This window comes from Coregonus lavaretus (genome assembly GCF_964263955.1).
Source record: "Coregonus lavaretus genome assembly, chromosome: 19".
Taxonomy (NCBI): Eukaryota; Metazoa; Chordata; class Actinopteri; order Salmoniformes; family Salmonidae; genus Coregonus; species Coregonus lavaretus.
In genome coordinates this window covers 28,380,359-28,400,163 of record NC_140006.1, presented here as the reverse complement: position 1 = coordinate 28,400,163, position 19,805 = coordinate 28,380,359, and the positions used below count along the sequence as shown (strand labels likewise).

Here is a 19,805-nt window from a genome sequence, read left to right as displayed (position 1 = left end):
TGACCAATTCGGCACATTTGGGCAGACTTGATACAAAATAGTCCAGTATTGCAATACTTCACTGGATCGATCTGAAACTTTGCACACACACTGCAATTGAAATTGCACCTAAACTGCAATATTATATTGTGGCCTTTCTCTTGCGTTTCAAAGATGAAAAAAAAAAAAAAAAGATAGAAAACGCATGTTTTTGTGTTTGTATTATCTTTTACCAGATCTAATGTGTTATATTCTCCTACATTAATTTCACATTTCCACAACCTTCAAAGTGTTTCCTTTCAAATGGTATCAAGAATAAGCATATCATTGCTTCAGGTCCTGAGCTACAGGCAGTTAGATTTGGGTATGTCATTTTAGGCGAAAATTGAAAAAAGGGTCAGATCCTTAAGAGGTTAAATGTCACATGTTCTTGTAACAGAGACTAACACCAGCAGATATACAATACAGTAGGTAGGCTACAACAATGAGATTATACAGCTGCTTAATGATGTTTGGTTCTATAGTTTTTAGCTTTTTTATCTGGCACAGGTATGCCCAGTGCTTAATCAAATCAAATCAAATGTTATTTGTCACATGCGCCGAATACAACAGTAAAATGCTTACTTACAAGCCCTTAACCAACAATGCAGTTTTAAGAAAGAATACCAAAAAAATCACCAAAAAATGCAATATACAATAATACGAAATAAAAGTAACAAATAATTAAAGAGCAGCAGTAAAAATAACAATAGCGAGGCTATATACAGGGGGTACCGGTACAGAGTCAATGTGCGGGGGCACAGGTTAGTCGAGGTAATTGACGTAATATGTACATGTAGGTAGAGTTAAAGTGACTATGTATAGATAATAAACAGAGAGTAGCAGCAGCGTAAAAGAGGGGGTGGGGGGGAACAATGCAAATAGTCCGGGTAGCCATTTGATTAGCTGTTCAAGAGTCTTATGGCTTGGGGGTAGAAGCTGTTAAGAAGCCTTTTGGACCTAGACTTGGCGCTCTGGTACCACTTGCCGTGCGGTAGCAGAGAGAACAGTCTATGACTAGGGTGGCTGGAGCTTTTGACAATTTGTAGGGCCTTCCTCTGACACTGCCTGGTATAGAGGTCCTGGATGGCAGGAAGCTTGGCCCCAGTGATGTACTGGGCCGTGCGTACTACCATCTGTAGTGCCTTGCGGTCGGAGCAGTTGCCATACCAGGCAGTGATGCAACCAGTCAGGATGCTCTCGATGGTGCAGCTGTAGAACTTTTGTCATCAGCAAACTTAATGATGGTGTTGGAGTCGTGCCTGGCCATGCAGTCATGGGTGAACAGGGAGTACAGCAGGGGACTGAGCACGCACCCCTGAGGGGCCCCCGTGTTGAGAATCAGCGTGGCAGATGTGTTGTTACCTACCCCTTACCACCTGGGTGCGGCCCGTCAGGAAGTCCATTATCCAGTTATAGAGGGAGGTGTTTAGTCCCAGGGGCCTTAGCTTAGTGATGAGCTTTGAGGGCACTATGGTGTTGAACGCTGAGCTGTAGTCAATGAATAGGATTCTCACGTAGGTGTTCCTTTTGTCCAGGTGGGAAAGGGCAGTGTGGAGTGCAATAGGGATTGCATAATCTGTGGATCTGTTAGGGCGGTATGCAAATTAGAGTGGGTCTAGGGTTTCTGCGATAATGGTGTTGATGTGAGCCATGACCAGCCTTTCAAAGCGCTTCATGGCTACAGACGTGAGTGCTACGGGTCGGTAGTCATTTAGGCAGGTTACCTTAGTGTTCTTGGGAACAGGGACTATGGTGGTCTGCTTGAAACATATTGGTATTACAGACTTAGTCAGGAACAGGTTGAAAATGTCAGTGAAGGCACTTGCCAGTTGGTCAGCGCATGCTTGGAGTACACATCCTGGTAATCCGTCTGGCCCTGCGGCCTTGTGAATGTTGACCTGTTTAAAGGTCTTACTCACATCGGCTACGGAGAGCGTGATCACACAGTCGTCCGGAACAGCTGAGGCTCTCATGCATGCTTCAGTGTTGCTTAGAAGCGAACATAGAAGTAATTTAGCTTGTCTGGTAGTCTCATGCCACTGGGCAGCTCGCAGCTGTGCTTCCCTTTGTAGTCTGTAATAGTTTGCAAGCCCTGCCACATCTGACGAGCGTTGGAGCCGGTGTAGTACGATTCAATCTTAGTCCTGTATTGACGCTTTGCCTGTTTGATGGTTCGTCGGAGGGCATAGCGGGATTTCTAATAAACGTCCGGTTTAGAGTCCCACTCTTTCAAAGCGGCAGCTCTACCCTTTAGCTCAGTGCGGATGTTACCTGTAATCCATGGCTTCTGGTTGGGGTATGTACGTACGTACGGTCACTGTGGGGACGACGTCATCGATGCACCTCTCTGTTTCGGACTGTTTCGTTCCGGAACCTATTTGGCCAGATCCGGTACCTCTACATAAGAAAAACACTGTTTGCAATGTAAACATTTAAATAAAATTAATTAATTATCTTACCCCCTAAAAAAACTTCATGTGAAAACGTAGATTTTCAGCCTGCACCTGATATTTTAAGAATTAATTAGTGTTGGGTTGGGCTGGCCCAGGCTTATGGTTTGTGCAACATTATAGCCTATGTTTGAGACCAATGCCCATTGAGGAAACACTGTTTTATAAAGTAAAACAAGAGAGATAGGCTTTTGGCACGAGATTATCGGCCTTCACCGGTGAGTGAGCTACGCATAATTTCTATAATGTCCTCCTCATATTTGACTATATGTGTATACACACCTAGGCCTAGGCTATTGATGGATTCAAGACAAGGTTGCTTTTATTGATTTCAGATTCTCAGTTTGTACTATTTCTTCCCCCCCATGTGTGCAACTTCTATAAGCGACCGTTCCCGTACCTCAGAGCCCCCCAGGTCACCCCCCTCTCGCGCTCAGTTTTTGTTATGGTACCTCCCGATTTACAACTTAAGCACTGGGTATGGTACACTACACTGAGTGTACAAAACATTAAGAATACCTGCTCTTTCTATGACATAGACTGACCAGATGAATCCAGGTGAAAGCTATGATCATTTATTGATGTCACTTGTTAAATCCACTTCAATCAGTGTAGATGAAGGGGAAGAGACGGGTTAAAGAAGGATGTTTTAGCCTTGAGACAACTGAGAATCGATTGTTTATGTGTGCAATTCAGAGCGTGAATGGGCAAGACCAAATTTTTAAGTGCCTTTGAACAGGGTATGGTAGTAGGTGCCAGGTGCACCGGTTTGTGTCAAGAACTGCAACGCTGTTGGGTTTTTCATGCTCAACAGTTTCCCGTGTGTATCAAGAATGGTCCACCACCCAAAGGACATCCAGACAACTTGACACAACTGTGGGAAGCATTGGAGTCAACATGGGCCAGCATCCCTGTCGAACACTTTCGACACCTTGTAGAGTCCATGCCCTGACGAATTGAGGCTGTTCTGAGGGCAAAAGGGGGGGATACAACTCAATATTAGGAAGGTGTTCCTAATGTTTGATATACTCTGTGTATATAAGCATTTTAAAGATTAATTTGATGAAATGTCCTCCATCTCAGTCATTGTGTAACTTTTTTTGTCCTATAATGACATGTCCTATCTTGTCCTGTTGAGTTATTCTATATATTTTTCTTGTCAATTTCAGTTTAAATATCATTTTTTAAAGATTCATCCTTATACGATCACCTGGGCATGATTTTACATACAGTGCATTCGGAAAGTATTCAGACCCCTTGACTTTTTCCACATTTTGTTACATTACAGTCTTTATTCTAAAAATGAATCTTAAATTGTTTTTTTCACTCATCAATCTACACAAAATACCCCATAATTACAAAGCAACAACATGTTTATTAATTCAGACCCTTTACTCAGTACTTTGTTGAAGCACCTTTGGCAGTGATTACAGCCTCGAGTCTTCTTGGGTATGATGCTACAAGCTTGGCACACCTGTGTTTGGGTAGTGTCTCCCATTCTTCTCTGCAGATTCTCATAATCTCTGTCAGGTTCGATCCTGAGCGTCGCTGCACAGCTATTTTCAGGTCTCTCCAGAGATATTCGATCGGGTTCAAGTCCAGGCTCTGGCTGGGCCACTCAAGGACATTCAGAGACTTGTCCCGAAGCCACTCCTGTGTTGCCTTGGCTGTGTGCTTAGGGTCGTTGTCCTGTTGGAAGGTGAACCTTCGCCCCAGTCCAAGGTCCTGAGTGCTCTGGAGCAGGTTTTCATCAAGGATCTCTCTGTACTTTGCTCCGTTCATCTTTCCCTCAAAACTGACTAGTCTCCCAGTCCCTGCCGCTGAAAAACAACCCCACAGCTTGATGCTGCCAGCACCATGCTTCACCGTAGGGATGGTGCCAGGTTTCCTCCAGACGTGACGCTTGGCATTCAGGCCAAAGAGTTCAGTCTTGGTTTCATCAGACCAGAGAGTCCTTTAGGTGCCTTTTGGCAAACTCCAATCGGGCTGTCATGTGCCTTTTACTGAGGAGTGGCTTCCGTCTGGCCACTCTACCATAAAGGCCAGATTGGTAGAGTGCTGCAGAGATGGTTGTCCTTCTGGAAGGTTATCCCATCTCCACAGAGGAACTCTAGAGCTATGTCAGAGTGACCATCGGGTTCTTGGTCACCTCCTTGACTAAGGCCCTTCTCCCCCGATTGCTCTAGAAAGAGTCTTGGTGGTTCCAAACTTCTTCCATTTAAGAAATATGGAGGCCACTGTGTTCTTGGGGACCTTCAGTGCTATGTGGGGTGAAACGACATCAGGAGGGCTAGCTCGGAACATTTGAAAATGATTTTAGCATTAAAAGACTCCAAAAAACGGCCAATCATTTCAAGTCCAGTACCATCGTTGGGCCACGTGTGTGAAAGATTCAGCAGACTACTGGCATTACACATCTGGCTAAAAGATTACTGTAGCTCAGCTGGAATCACTTTTATAGATAACTTTGACACCTTTTGGAAACAGAAGATACTCTACAGGAATGACGGAGTCCATCCAAATCATCTTGGCTCCTTGACCCTGTCCACGCATTTCAAGGCTGTGTTGAAACAATGACTTATCAATGACCCAAGACCAGCTCAGTTAATCCCTACCATTGTGACAATGAGTTATCATCAAATGTACATTATCCTAAGTGCGTTGGCAGACACAATGTAAATAACTTAATTTATGTCCCCCTAATTGCCCTGAATACCTCTGTTGATCCTACAGCTATTGTATGCAGTAATCATGAGCCTATGAACCAGAGTTACACTGTTAGCACTGAGGCGGTGTGCCCTAGTAGGAAGACCATTGTGTGCAGCTCACCCTGCACTATCAGCTCCAAAATAAATAACATTTCATCTCTGAAACTCACTTAGATAATACCTTTGATGATACAGTGGTAGCAATACATGGTTCTAACATCTACCGAAAAGACAGAAATGCCAACGGGGGCGGTGTTGCGGTCTATATTCAGAACCACATTCCTGTAAAGCTTATAGACGATCTAATGTTAAATACTATTGAAGTAATATGTCTACAGGTTCACCTGCCTCACCTAAAGCCCATTCTTGTGGGAAGCTGCTATAGACCAAGTGCTAACAGTCAGTATCTGGATTATATATGTGGAATGCTTGATAATGTATGTGATATCAACAGAGAAGTATATTTCCTGGGTGATTTAAATATTGACAGGCTCTCATCAAGCTGCCCACTCATGAAAAAACGTCAAACTGTAACCAGTGCCTGCAACCTGATTCAGGTTGTCAGTCAACCTACCAGGGTATTTACAAACAGCACAGGCATGAAATCATCAACATGTATTGATCACATCTTTACTAACGCTTCAGAAGTTTGCTTTAACGCAGTATCCAAATCCATAGGATATAGTAATCACAATATAGTAGCAATATCTAGGAAAACCAAAGTTCCAAAGGCTGGGCCTAATCTAGTGTATAATCACGTTTTGAAGTGAATCATATGTTGACGATGTAAAAAATATTTGCTGGTCTCTGGTGTGTAATGAGGAGCAACCAGACGCTGCACTTGACACATTTATGAAATTGCTGATTCCAGTTACTAATAAGCACGCACCCATTAAGAAAATGACTGTAAAAAATGTTAAATCCCTTTGGATTGATGAGGAATTGAATAATTGTATGGTTGAGAGGGATGAGGCAAAATGTATGGCAAATAAGTCTGGCAGCCCAACTGATTGGCAAATGTACTGTAAATTAAGAAATCATGTGACTAAACTAAATAAAAATAAAAATTAACTATACTATGAAACACAAATAAATGATATAAAGAATGATAGTAAAAAGCTTTGGGGGACCTTAAATGAAATCTTGGGTAAAATGCAAAATCGTCTCCATCATTCATTGAATCAGATGGCTCATTCATCACAAAACCCACTGATATTGCCAACTACTTTAATGACTTCTTCATTGGCAATATAAGCAAACTTGGGTATGACATGCCAGCAACAAACGCTGACACAACACATCCAAGTATATCTGACCAAATTATGAAAGACAAGCACCGTAATTTTGAATTCCGTAAAGTCAGTTTGGAAAAGGTGAAAGAATTATTGTTGTCTATCAACAATGACAAGCCACCGAGGTCTGACAATCTGGACAGAAAATTACTGAGGATAATAGTGGACGATATTGCCACTCCTATTTGCCACATCTTCAATTTAAGCCTACTAAAAAGTGTGTGCCCTCAGGCCTGAAGGGAAGCTAAAGTCATTCCGCTACCCAAGAATAGTAAAGCCCCCTTTACTGGCTCAAATAGCCGACCAATCAGCCTGTTACCAACCCTTAGTAAACCTCTGGAAAAAATAGTGTTTGACCAGATACAATGCTATTTCACAGTAAACAAACTGACAACAGACTTTCAGCACGCTTATAGGGAAGTACACTCATCAAGCACAGCACTTACACCAATGACTGATGATTGGCTGAGAGAAATTGATGATAAAATGATTGTGGGGGCTATCTTGTTAGACTTCAGTGCAGCTTTTGACATTATCGATCATAGTCTGCTGCTGGAAAAACATATGTGTTATGGCTTTACACCCCCTGCTATAATGTGGATAAATAGTTACTTGTCTAACAGAACACAGAGGGTGTTCTTTAATGGAAGCCTCTCAAACATAATCCAAGTAGAATCAGGAATTCCCCAGGGTAGCTGTTTAGGCCCCTTACTTTTTTCCATCTTTACTAACGACATGCCACTGACTTTGAGTAAAGCCAGTGTGTCTATGTATGTGGATGACTCAACACTATACATGTCAGCTACTACAGCAACTTAATAACTGCAACACTTAATAAAGAGCTGCAGTTAGTTTCGGAATGGGTAGCAAGGAATAAGTTAGTCCTAAATATTTCCAAAACTAAAAGCATTGTATTTGGGACAAATCATTCACTAAACCCTAAACCTCAACTACATCTCGTAATGAATAATGTGGAAATTGAGCAAGTTGAGGTGACTAAACTGATTGGAGTAACCCTGTAACTGTCTTAATTTTAATTAAAATGTATAACTGCCTTAATTTTGCTGGACCCCAGGAAGAGTAGATGTTGCCTTGGCAAATACAAATACAAATATTGATGCAACAGTAGCTAAGATGGGGAGAAGTCTGTCCATATAAAGCGCTTCTCTGCCTTCTTAACAACACTATCAACAAGGCAGGTCCTACAGGCACTAGGTTTGTCACACCTAGCCTACTGTTCAGTAGTGTGGTCAGGTGCCACAAAGAGGAATTTGGGAAAATTGCAGTTGGCTCAGAACAGGGCAGCACGGCTGGCCCTTAAAAGTACACGCTAACATTAATTACATGCATGTCAATCTCTCATGGCTCAAAGTGGAAGAGATATAGACTTCATCATTACTTGTTTTTGTAAGAGGTTTTGACAAGCTGAATGTACCAAGCTGTCTGTTTAAAATACTAGCACACAGCTCAGACACCCATGCATACCCCACAAGACATGCCACCAGAGGTCTCTTCACAGTGCCCAAGTCCAGAACATACTATGGGAGGCGCACAGTACTACATAGAGCCATGACTACGTGGAACTCTATTCCACATCAGGTAACTGATGCAAGCAGTATAAACAGATTTTAGAAAAAGGTAAAAATACAACAACGGGGACTGTGAAGAGACACACACAAAGGTACAGACACATGCATACGCACACATTGTGATATTGCTGTATGGTGGTATTAAACGTTTTGTATTGTAGATACAGTTGAAGTCGGAAGTTTACATACACTTAGGTTGGAGTCATTAAAACTACTTTTTCAACCATTCCACAAATGTCTTGTTAACAAACTATAGTTTTGGCAAGTCGGTTAGGACTTTGTGCATGACACAAAGACACGTTCTGTCTCCTAGAGATTAACGTACTTTGGTGCAAAAAGTTCAAATCAATCCCAGAACAACAGCAAAGGACCTTGTGAAGATGCTGGAGGAAACAGGTACAAAAGTATCTATATCCACAGTAAAACGAGTCCTATATCGACATAACCTGAAAGGCCGCTCAGCAAGGAAGAAGCCACTGCTCCAAAACCGCCATAAAAAAGCCAGACTACGGTTTATCAATCAATCAATCAATTTTATTTTATATAGCCCTTCTTACATCAGCTAATATCTCGAAGTGCTGTACAGAAACCCAGCCTAAAACCCCAAACAGCTAGTAATGCAGGTGTAGAAGCACGGTGGCTAGGAAAAACTCCCTAGAAAGGCGAAAACCTAGGAAGAAACCTAGAGAGGAACCAGGCTATGAGGGGTGGCCAGTCCTCTTCTGGCTGTGCCGGGTGAAGATTATAACAGAACCATGCCAAGATGTTCAAAAATGTTCATAAGTGACAAGCATGGTCAAATAATAATCAGGAATAAATCTCAGTTGGCTTTTCATAGCCGATCATTAAGAGTTGAAAACAGCAGGTCTGGGACAGGTAGGGGTTCCATAACCGCAGGCAGAACAGTTGAAACTGGAATAGCAGCAAGGCCAGGCGGACTGGGGACAGCAAGGAGTCACCACGGCCGGTAGTCCCGACGTATGGTCCTAGGGCTCAGGTCTCTCAGTTGGCTTTTCATAGCCGATCATTAAGAGTTGAAAACAGCAGGTCTGGGACAGGTAGGGGTTTCGTAACCGCAGGCAGAACAGTTGAAACTGGAATAGCAGCAAGGCCAGGCGGACTGGGGACAGCAAGGTGTCATCATGCCCGGTAGTCCTGACGTATGGTCCTAGGGCTCAGGTTCTCAGAGAGAAAGAGAGAACGAGAGAATTAGAGAGAGCATACTTAAATTCACACAGGACACTGGATAAGACAGGAGAAGTACTCCAGGTATAACCAACTAACCCCAGCCCCCCGACACATAAACTACTGCAGCATAAATACTGGAGGCTGAGACAGGAGCGGTCCGGAGACACTGTGGCCCCATCCGAAGAAACCCCCGGACAGGGCCAAACAGGAAGGATATAACCCCACCCACTCTGCCAAAGCACAGCCCCCGCACCACTAGAGGGATATCCTCAACCACCAACTTACAATCCTGAGACAAGGCCGAGTATAGCCCACAGAGGTCTCCACCACAGCACAAACCAAGGGGGGGCGCCAACCCAGACAGGAAGATCACGTCAGTAACTCAACCCACTCAAGTGACGCACCCCTCCCAGGGACGGCATGAAAGAGCACCAGCAAGCCAGTGACTCAGCCCCTGCAACAGGGTTAGAGGCAGAGAACCCCAGTGGAGAGGGGAACCGGCCCGGCAGAGACAGCAAGGGCTGTTCGTTGCTCCAGAGCCTTTCCGTTCACCTTCACACTCCTGGGCCAGACTACACTCAATCATATGACCTACTGAAGAGATAAGTCTTCAGTAAAGACTTAAAGGTTGAGACAGAGTCTGCGTCTCTCACATGGGTAGGCAGACTGTTCCATAAAAATGGAGATCTATAGGAGAAAGCCCTGCCTCCCGCTGTTTGCTTAGAAATTCTAGGGACAATTAGGAGGCCTGCGTCTTGTGACCGTAGCGTACGTATTGGTATGTACGGCAGGACCAACTCGGAAAGATAGGTAGGAGCAAGCCCATGTAACGCTTTATAGGTTAACAGTAAAACCTTGAAATCAGCCCTTGCCTTAACAGGAAGCCAGTGTAGGGAAGCTAGCACTGGAGTAATATGATCAAATTTCTTGGTTCTAGTCAGGATTCTAGCAGCCGTATTTAGCACTAACTGAAGTTTATTTAGTGCTTTATCCGGGTAGCCGGAAAATAGAGCATTGCAGTAGTCTAACCTAGAAGTAACAAATGCATGGATTAATTTTTCTGCATCATTTTTGGACAGAAAATTTCTGATTTTTGCAATGTTACGTAGATGGAAAAAAGCTGTCCTTGAAACAGTCTTGATATGTTCGTCAAATTTACAACTGCACATGGGGACAAAGATCATACTTTTTGGAGAAATGTCCACTGGTCTGATGAAACAAAAATAGAACTGTTTTGCCATTATGACCATCGTTATGTTTGGAGGAAAAAGGGGGTTGATTGCAAGCCGAAGAACACCATCCCAACCGTGAAGCACGGGGGTGGCAGCATCATGCTGTGGGGGTCCTTTGCTGCAGGAGGGACTGGTGCACTTCACAAAATAGATGGCGTCATGAGGAAGGAAAATTATGTGGATATATTGAAGCAACATCTCAAGACATCAGTCAGGAAGTTAAAGCTTGGTCGCAAATGGGTCTTCCAAATGGACAATGACCCCAAGCATACTTCCAAAGTTGTGGCAAAATGGCTTAAGGACAACAAAGTCAAGGTATTGGAGTGGCCATCACAAAGCCCTGTCCTCAATCCTATAGAAAATGTGTGGGCAGAACTGAAAAAGCGTGTGCGAGCAAGGAGGCCTACAAACCTGACTCAGTTACACCAGCTCTGTCAGGAGGAATGGGCCAAAATCCACCCAACTTGTTGTGGGAAGCTTGTGGAAGGCTACCCGAAACGTTTGGCCCAAGTTAAACAATTTAAAGGCAATGCTACCAAATACTAATTGAGTGTATGTAAACTTCTGACCCACTGGGAATGTGATGAAAGAAATAAAAGCTGAAATAAATAATTCTCTCTACTATTATTCTGACATGTCACATTCTTAAAATAAAGTGGTGATCCTAACTGACCTAAGACAGGGAATTTTTACTAGGATTAAATGTCAGGAGTTGTGAAAAACTGAGTTTAAATGTATATGGCTAAGGTGTATGTAAACTTCCGACTTCAACTGTAGATAGGTGTGTGCCTTTCCAAATCATATCCAATCAATTGAATTTACCACAGGTAAAGAAACATCTCAAGGATGATCAATGGAAACAGGATGCACCTGAGTTCAATTTCGAATCTCATAGCAAATGGTCTGAATACTTATATAAGTAAGGTATTTTTTATATATTTTTTAAAGAAATGTACGAAAATTGCTAAAAACCTGTTTTCTCTTCGTCATTAGGGGGTATTGTGTGTAGATTGATGTTTTTATTCTTTTTGAATCCATTTTAGGCTGTAACGTAACAAAATGTGGAAAAAATGTGGTCTGACATTTTTCCGAAGGCACTGTAGATAGCCCTGATATCTTTTGGGGAACAGTGAAGATATGCATGCACTTGATTTCATCAATGAAATATCCATATCTTATTATTCATAAACAACACAATTACAAAATCATGTCAGCACATCCAAGACTTAATGACGTTGAAAAGCTTTTAAACTAGCAGACTTTGAGGAATTCACTTTGATATTAACATATCATTCTCAGTACCATGATGTTAGGTTACTGAGTCAAAGTTGAACAGGAGTAGCAAGATCCATCATCCTTTTCAGCTGATATTGAACGGAGATGATGATGATGATGATGATGATGATGATGATGATGATGATCCTTGTTAACTGGATGTCACAAATCGTCATTCAGTTCGTTACAGTCACAACCTCTCTGTTCAGCATTGGAGCGTCATTAGAGGCACTGTACCAAATTCAATGGTGAATTGGGAGCCAACCTTACAAGAGAGAAAACATGGAGTGGATTATTATGGAGTAGGTATACAAATCTATTTGATCCTGAATATTTGAATGGGTGATCATGAAAACCGGGCTCTATATTAGTTGGAGGATGGCTTTTTACTGGAAACTTGAATACCATTAACAAAAGGGCAGATTTTCCTCTGATTCATTTGGCTTTTACAGAAGTTGATTAATCTTTAGACATTTGTATTCTTCTCTGTGAAGCACTAAAATAGTTAGGAATCTCTTTTCTCAGCTGAACTCAGAATAGTAATGATGTAGCCCACAACGTCTGCACTTTTGAACAACAGGCCAAAGACAAGTGACTGGCTACAACAAAAACATATTACTGGTCATGTAAAACCACAAACAATGAATATCATTTTGATAATGTGTTTTCCTCAAAGGGATACTTCAGCATTTTGGCAATGAGGCCCTTTATCTACTTCCCCAGAGTCAGATGAACTCGTGGATGCCATTTTTATGTCTCTGTGTCCAGTATAAAGGAAGTTAGAGGTAGTTGCGGCTGGAGGTCTATGGGTATCCAGCCATGGCCCCGTGAAACTACCGATAACTTCCTTCATACTGGACACAGAGACAAATAAATGGTATCCACCAGTTCATCTGACTCTGCCAAAATCAGTATCCTTTTAAGTATTGCTTTCTCAGCAGTAGACTACCACAGTCCTCTTTCTCCTAGTGTACCTTCTGTGTGCACATCTCTCTTTTTACTGCAATAATGCGAACTATTCTCCCATATTATACAGTATCACATTACACCCTACTTGTTTCCCGGGATTTTATATTCTATTTATCATTTGGCAGCTTTCTTGAAAACTGAGTGAATAACTCCATGTCTTGTGATTTATGATGTGATGAACGCTCACGTTGAGTCCCCCAAGGGCAGTAACACACACCACAGCTACCTACCACCTCTAGATGCTGCTAATTTACTAGGCTTTGGAGCTGCATGCTCCATCTGAGGCCTTGTTTGAAAATCATTTGTCACCACGTTTTACTCTCTGGCAGGAACACAAGGAGGAAAAGGCTCTGATCTAAAAGTGGCTGTGCCTTAATTCATTGACTTCATAAAAATTACAAAAAGGGATGACATAAGATCTTTAAACTTGACTTTTCTTAAAGGCCCAATGCAGCCGTTTTTACATCCATATCAAATAATTTTTGGGTCAAAATTATGTACCTTACTGTAATAGTTTTCCATTAAAATTGTCAAAAAGAAACAAAACTAGCTTTTTTGCCAAAACATATTTCTCAAGCAATCATTTTGCTTAGGCTGTCTGGGAGTTGTCTGAGTGGGGAGGGGAAACAGAAAACTAGCTGTTATTTGGCAGAGAGGTTGGGAACTCTCTTTGTTATTGGTCTATTACCTAATTTACAATCTAGTGATGCCACCAGGCAAGCCGAAACTCCACCCATGCAAAACCTGCTGATTAAAAGTTTTTTTTACAACCAGCAACTATCATGAAATAACACTGATTCTTTCACACTTTTACAGTGTTAGTTTTGTCAGCTGTTGTACAATATTTGTATTTTGACTGCATTGGGCACCAGTTTTCATTAAAGTTGTGTTTCAAAGAGTCAGCGTTCAACTTTCTCTCCTCATTTAACGAACCATTTACAGGGTTAGATTTAGTTACTTGCTTCTACTCCTTGTTATCTTGTTATCCTATATAGCAACAGAAATGAGATGGAGGAACGTTTTGTTAGTTAAGCCATGTAGAGCTCAGAGTATTCATAGATACATGTAGAATGATCTGCAGACTTGGCATCAGAATACTCACAACATACAGTGTTTCCTTCCATTTTAACTGTGACTCACCTATAAAGAGTAAAGTATAATGCAAGGCAAATTACAGGGCAAAGAGAAGCAATTAGCCAGCCTGTATTTTTCAACGGCTAATAGCCTGAATGGATATCTCTTCTTTGTGCCTTTTCTGCATTATGAGCAGAGAGGACTTTCCTATTGCTTAAATGTTCTTGTTAATCAAATATATAATTGAAGATTAGGGTAAATGGGCTCATCTTTCTACATAGAAAGCTTTAAGGTTAAAATCTACAGTGATAGTGTCTATTGAATAGTTAACCAAGTAGCTAGCCGGACTATCTGCATTGACCCTTTTTGCACTAACTTTTTTGACTCATCACATACGCTGCTGCTACTGTTTACTATCTGTCACTTTATTCCTAGTTATATGTATGTACATACAGTTGAAGTCGGAAGTTTACATACACTTAGGTTGGAGTCATTAAAACTTGTTTTTCAACCACTCCACAAATTTCTTGTTAACAAACTATAGTTTTGGCAAGTCGGTTAGGACATCTACTTTGTGCATGACACAAGTAATTTTTCCAACAATTGTTTACAGACAGATTATTTCACTTATAATTCACTGTATCACAATTCCAGTGGGTCAGAAGTTTACATACACTAAGTTGACTCCAGGCTCTGTCGCCGCCGGCCGCGACCGGGAGACTCATGGGCGGCGCACAATTGGCCCAGCGTCGTCCAGGGTAGGGGAGGGAATGGCCGGCAGGGATGTAGCTCAGTTGATAGAGCATGGCGTTTGCAACGCCAGGGTTGTGGGTTCGATTCCCACTGGGGGCCAGTATAAAAAAATATATGTATTCACTAACTGTAAGTCGCTCTGGATAAGAGCGTCTGCTAAATGACTAAAATGTAATGTAAATGTTGACTGTGCCTTTAAACAGCTTGGAAAATTCCAGAAAATGATGTCATGGCTTTAGAAGCTTCTGATATGCTAATTGACATCATTTGAGTCAATTGGAGGTCTACCTGTGGATGTATTTCAAGGCCTATCTTGAAACTCAGTGCCTCTTTGCTTGACATCATGGGAAAATCAAAAAAAATCAGCCAAGACCTCAGAAAAATAATTGTAGACCTCCACAAGTCTGGTTCATCCTTGGGAGCAATTTCCAAACGTCTGAAGGTACCACGTTCATCTGTACAAACAATAGTACGCAAGTATAAACACCATGGGACCACGCAGCCGTCATACAGCTCAGGAAGGAGACGCGTTCTGTCTCCTAGAGATGAACGTACTTTGGTGCGAAAGGGGGGTGGGGGAGGGGGTAGGCAGCATCATGCTGTGGGGGTGCTTTGCTGCAGGAGGGACTGGTGCACTTCACAAAATAGATGGCATCATGAGGAAGGAAAATGATGTGGATATACTGAAGCAACATCTCAAGACATCAATCAGGAAGTTAAAGCTTGGTCGCAAATGGGTCTTCCAAATGGACAATGACCCCAAGCAAACTTCCAAAGTTTTGGCAAAATGGCTTAAGGACAACAAAGTCAAGATATTGGAGTGGCCATCACAAAGCCCTGACCTCAATCCTATAGAACATTTGTGGGCAGAACTGAAAAAGCGTGTGCGAGCAAGGAGGCCTACAAACATGATTGAGTAACACCAGCTCTGTCAGGAGGAATGGGCCAAAATTCACCCAACTTATTGTGGGAAGCTTGTGGAAGGCTACCCGAAACGTTTGACCCAAGTTAAACATTTTAAAGGCAATGCTACCAATTACTAATTGAGTGTATGTAAACTTCTGACCCACTGGCAATGTGATGAAATAAATAAAAGCTGAAATAAATCATTCTCTCTACTATTATTCTGACATTTCACATTCTTAAAATAAAGGGGTGATCCTAACTGACCTAAGACAGGGAATTCTTACTAGGATTAAATGTCAAGAATTGTGAAAAACTGAGTTTAAATGTATTTGGCTAAGGTGTATGTAAACTTCCGACTTCAACTGTATGTGAGAATGCTATTCATTGACTACAGCTCAGCGTTCAACACCTTAGTGCCCTCAAAGCTCATCACTAAGTTAATGAACCCTGGGACTAAACACTTCCCTCTGCATCTGGATCCTGGACTTCCTGACGGGCCACCCCCAGGTGGTAAGGGTAGGTAACAACACATCCGCCATGCTGATCCTCAACACGGGGGCCCCTCAGGGGTGCGTGCTCAGTCCCCTCCTGTACTCCCTGTTCACTCATGACTGCATGGCCAGGCACGACTCCAACACCATCATTAAGTTTGCGGATGACACAACAGTGGTAGGCCTGATCACCAACAACGACGAGACAGCCTATAGGGAGGAGGTCAGAGACCTGGCCGTGTGGTGCCAGGACAACATCCCTCAACGTGATCAAGACAAAGGAGATGATTGTGGACTACAGGAAAAAGAAGAGGACCGAGCACGCCCCCATTCTCATCGATGGGGCTGTAGTGTAGCAGGTTGAGAGCTTCAAGTTCCTTTGTGTCCACATCACCAACAAACTAACATGGTCCAAGCACACCAAGACAGTCGTGAAGAGGGCACGACAAAACATATTCCCCCTAAGGAGACTGAAAAGATTTGGCATGGGTCCTCAGATCCTCAAAATGTCATACAGCTGCACCATCGAGAACATCCTGACTGGTTGCATCACTGCCTGATTTGGCAACTGCTCGGCCTCCGACCGCAAGGCACTACAGAGGGTAGTGCATATGGCCCAGTACATCACTGGGGCCAAGCTTCCTGCCATCCAGGACCTCTATACCAGGCGGTGTCAGAGGAAGGCCTTAAAAATTGTCAAAGACTCCAGCCACCCTAGTCATAGACTGTTCTCTCTGCTATCGCACGGCAAGCAGTACCGGAGCGCCAAGTCTAGGTGCAAGAGGCTTCTAAACAGCTTCTACCCCCAAGCCATAAGACTCCTGAACATCTAATCAAATGGCTACCCAGACTATTTGCTATGCCCCCCTTTTACGCTGCTGCTACTCTCTGTTTATTATCTATGCATAGTCACTTTAATAACTCTACCTACATGTACATATTACCTCAATTACCTCGACTAACCTGTGCCCCCGCACATTGACTCGGTACCGGTACCCCCTGTATATAGCCTCGCTATTGTTATTTTTACTGCTGTTCTTTAATATTTGTTACTTTTATTTCGTATTATTTTATATTTTATTCTTTTGTGATTTTTTGGGTATTCTTTCTTAAAACGTCATTGTTGGTTAAGGGCTTGTAAGTAAGCATTTCACTGTAAGGTCTACACCTTATTTGATTTGATTTAAATACAAAGGTTATTTTCCGTACTTAATACAAATGCATCATTATCTGTGTGACCTGTTGGGTTAGTTCGCCGTAAATGTATAAAGACAATGCCCACACTCAATTATAAAATAAAATTGGGTAGTTTGATAAAATCTTGAAATATCAAATATGTTTATTTCAGGCAATCTCCGGGGAAGCATTCTGGGATTGGGTGAGGGAGCAAATAAATACTATCTGCAAAACAATAGAGGCTATTCTTTCTTTCCCCTAGGCAAGGTTCATGGCAGTGTTATTATAAAAGTACTCAGTTTATCATATATATTCCACTTCAATAGCATGGTGATTTAGCATCCTGAAAATAAGAATGTATGCCCAAGCTTTGTTCTTCTTCCACGTTTGCTATTCATATTTCAATGTGAAGTCTTTGAAATATTTCACATAATAGAGACAAAACAGATGGCTTGGAGCAAGGTTATAGCAATAAAGCACATATGGTAAACTCATTGCTATTCATCAAACACATCTTAGGCCCTTTGCAAAGCAGGGTTGCTTTGAAATTCAGGTTTTGGCTGCTCTGACTGAAGCATGTTCATCATAAAGTTTCAAAATTAAAGATGTATTTGGTGCATTGTTTTCTGATGAGGACAATGAACCAATTTTCAATCAACAGACAGTAACCAAAGAGGGCCATTTGATCGCTAGTGACTGATGATTTTGTGTTTTGCTGAGGTGGAAGATTATAATGTTTATGTTTGTGTTTTATTTTGCCAGAGAAGAGCTGATGATCTCCTCATCGTTTGACAGTCTGGAGGTTTTGCTGGACTCGTTTGGCCCGGTGCGCGACTGCTCAAAGGACAATGGTGGTTGTAGCCGAAACTTCCGCTGCGTCTCTGACCGCAAGCTTGATTCCAGTGGATGTGTGGTGAGTGAGTCACTGTACCGCCTGGAGATGGCCACCTTCAGAGTACTGCCTCTTTTTATGTTTGCTTAGCGGCCATGAAATGAACCAGGCATGTTTTATTTCATTCACCATCTGTCCATGGTTCATATCCTACAAAAAATCTGTACTCCTAGTGTTTGTTGGTGTTTCGCGACACATTTTTGGTGAAAGATGTGAAAAACTCAAGCTGTCAACCATCTTTAAGACAATTTAATTGCTTTTCAAGTACTATGATGTGATGCACTCAAGACATGAGTTTCAGGTGATCCAGCATTTCGAATCAGATGAGAGATGATCCAGCATTTCTGATCAGATTATCTTTCTGTAGCATTAGGTTTGAAGATCAACTTTTCGGAAGTATCAAATGATAATCATTTCTTGATTTACATTTCCCCAATATTATGCCCTCCCACCCTCAATGCATGATATTAGAATGAGATAGATAATATCAATTTGGTGCATGAGTAGGACAGATCTAAGGCACATTTTCTATGCATTTCAGTTTCAAATGTCTGCACTGTATTGATAAAACATCACATTTGTATTACTGCAGTGAACTTTAAAAAACAAAAAAACATTAGTAATCAGAAGACTGTCTCAAAACATTGGTTTGACATGGCTATCAAGACCATTCTCTGACTCAGCAGTGGGCTGTATGTAATGTCTAAACCGGTTTTGACCAAGATGTTTGTGTAGGAACTGTATTAATTATATATGAGCAGACACTATTTTAATCGACAACAGACATTCATAATTGTATCCGTCACAGTTAACAATTGCAATTTGAGTACAGAGGCCATACTTGAACATCAATGTAAGTGTTTCACAGCTTTGGGGTCCCTAGCATCATCTGAAAATACATCAATTTTCTGCACCAATGCAATTCAGATTCCTGTTTGTTAGAAGGCCTGACTTGGTTTGCTGTTCATTCAGATACAAATGCGTAGAAAATCACCTCATTTGTTTCTTTGCGGCTTGTAAATGTCACAATCCTGCTGCTCAAGAAAATGTAATTTCCTTGCCAAGCAATTAGATTTAGCAAACAATGTATTGCCCCCGTTGAGAACATTTTCCTTCTGCTCTAATGGTGCTGGTGGACAGACCTACCTACATGCAGCTGTCACAGAGTTCACAACCAACAGCGTGCAGACTCCCTGACATTGCACTTCTTATAATAGATGTACATGACCTGTGACCTATTGTATCAATGGTTTCCAGTATCTAAAAGTCATGACTAAATGTATTGATTTTTACAAAATATATTGCAGGGTTTGATGTTTAAACACAGGTAAGAGCATTGCAATATCAGAGGGCACTAAATAAATCTATGTAATGTTGTGGAAATTATTCTTATATGAAATTAAATGAGGATAATAATAAATATTAATAATTCATTTAATTTGTAAAGCGTATTTCTCACACCCAAGGCGCAAAAAATAAAAATAAAAATATAATAAAAATAAAAACAACGCAAAACACAGGACATAGAACACAGACAACAAACAAAGCTGTATACAGGTGTCGTCAGAGCCGGAGGACATGAGAACAGAATTAACTGTCACGTTCGTTGAGTACAGGATTGGACCAAGGTGCAGCGTGGTATGCGTACATGTTTGTTTATTAAATAAACCCCGAACAAAACAACAAAAGCAACGTAACGTGAAGTTCTAAAGGCTAACATCAAACAAGCCAAACACACAGAAACAAGATCCCACAAAACAGGTAGGCAACATGGCTAGCTAAGTATGAT

The 19,805-nt window shown here is 41.8% G+C and overlaps 1 protein-coding gene across 1 annotated transcript in view; it reads left to right on the top strand.

Annotated features, from left to right (window-relative positions):
- Positions 1-19,805, top strand: part of LOC311146835 (astrotactin-1-like) — a gene marked incomplete at both ends in the record, with an annotated part of 251,337 nt that overhangs the window by 96,869 nt on the left and 134,663 nt on the right. Inside the window, one exon of the mRNA XM_084183432.1 lies at positions 17,887-18,037. Coding sequence (XP_084039558.1) covers positions 17,887-18,037 — 151 coding nt within the window. The remainder of the gene's footprint in view (positions 1-17,886; positions 18,038-19,805) is intronic.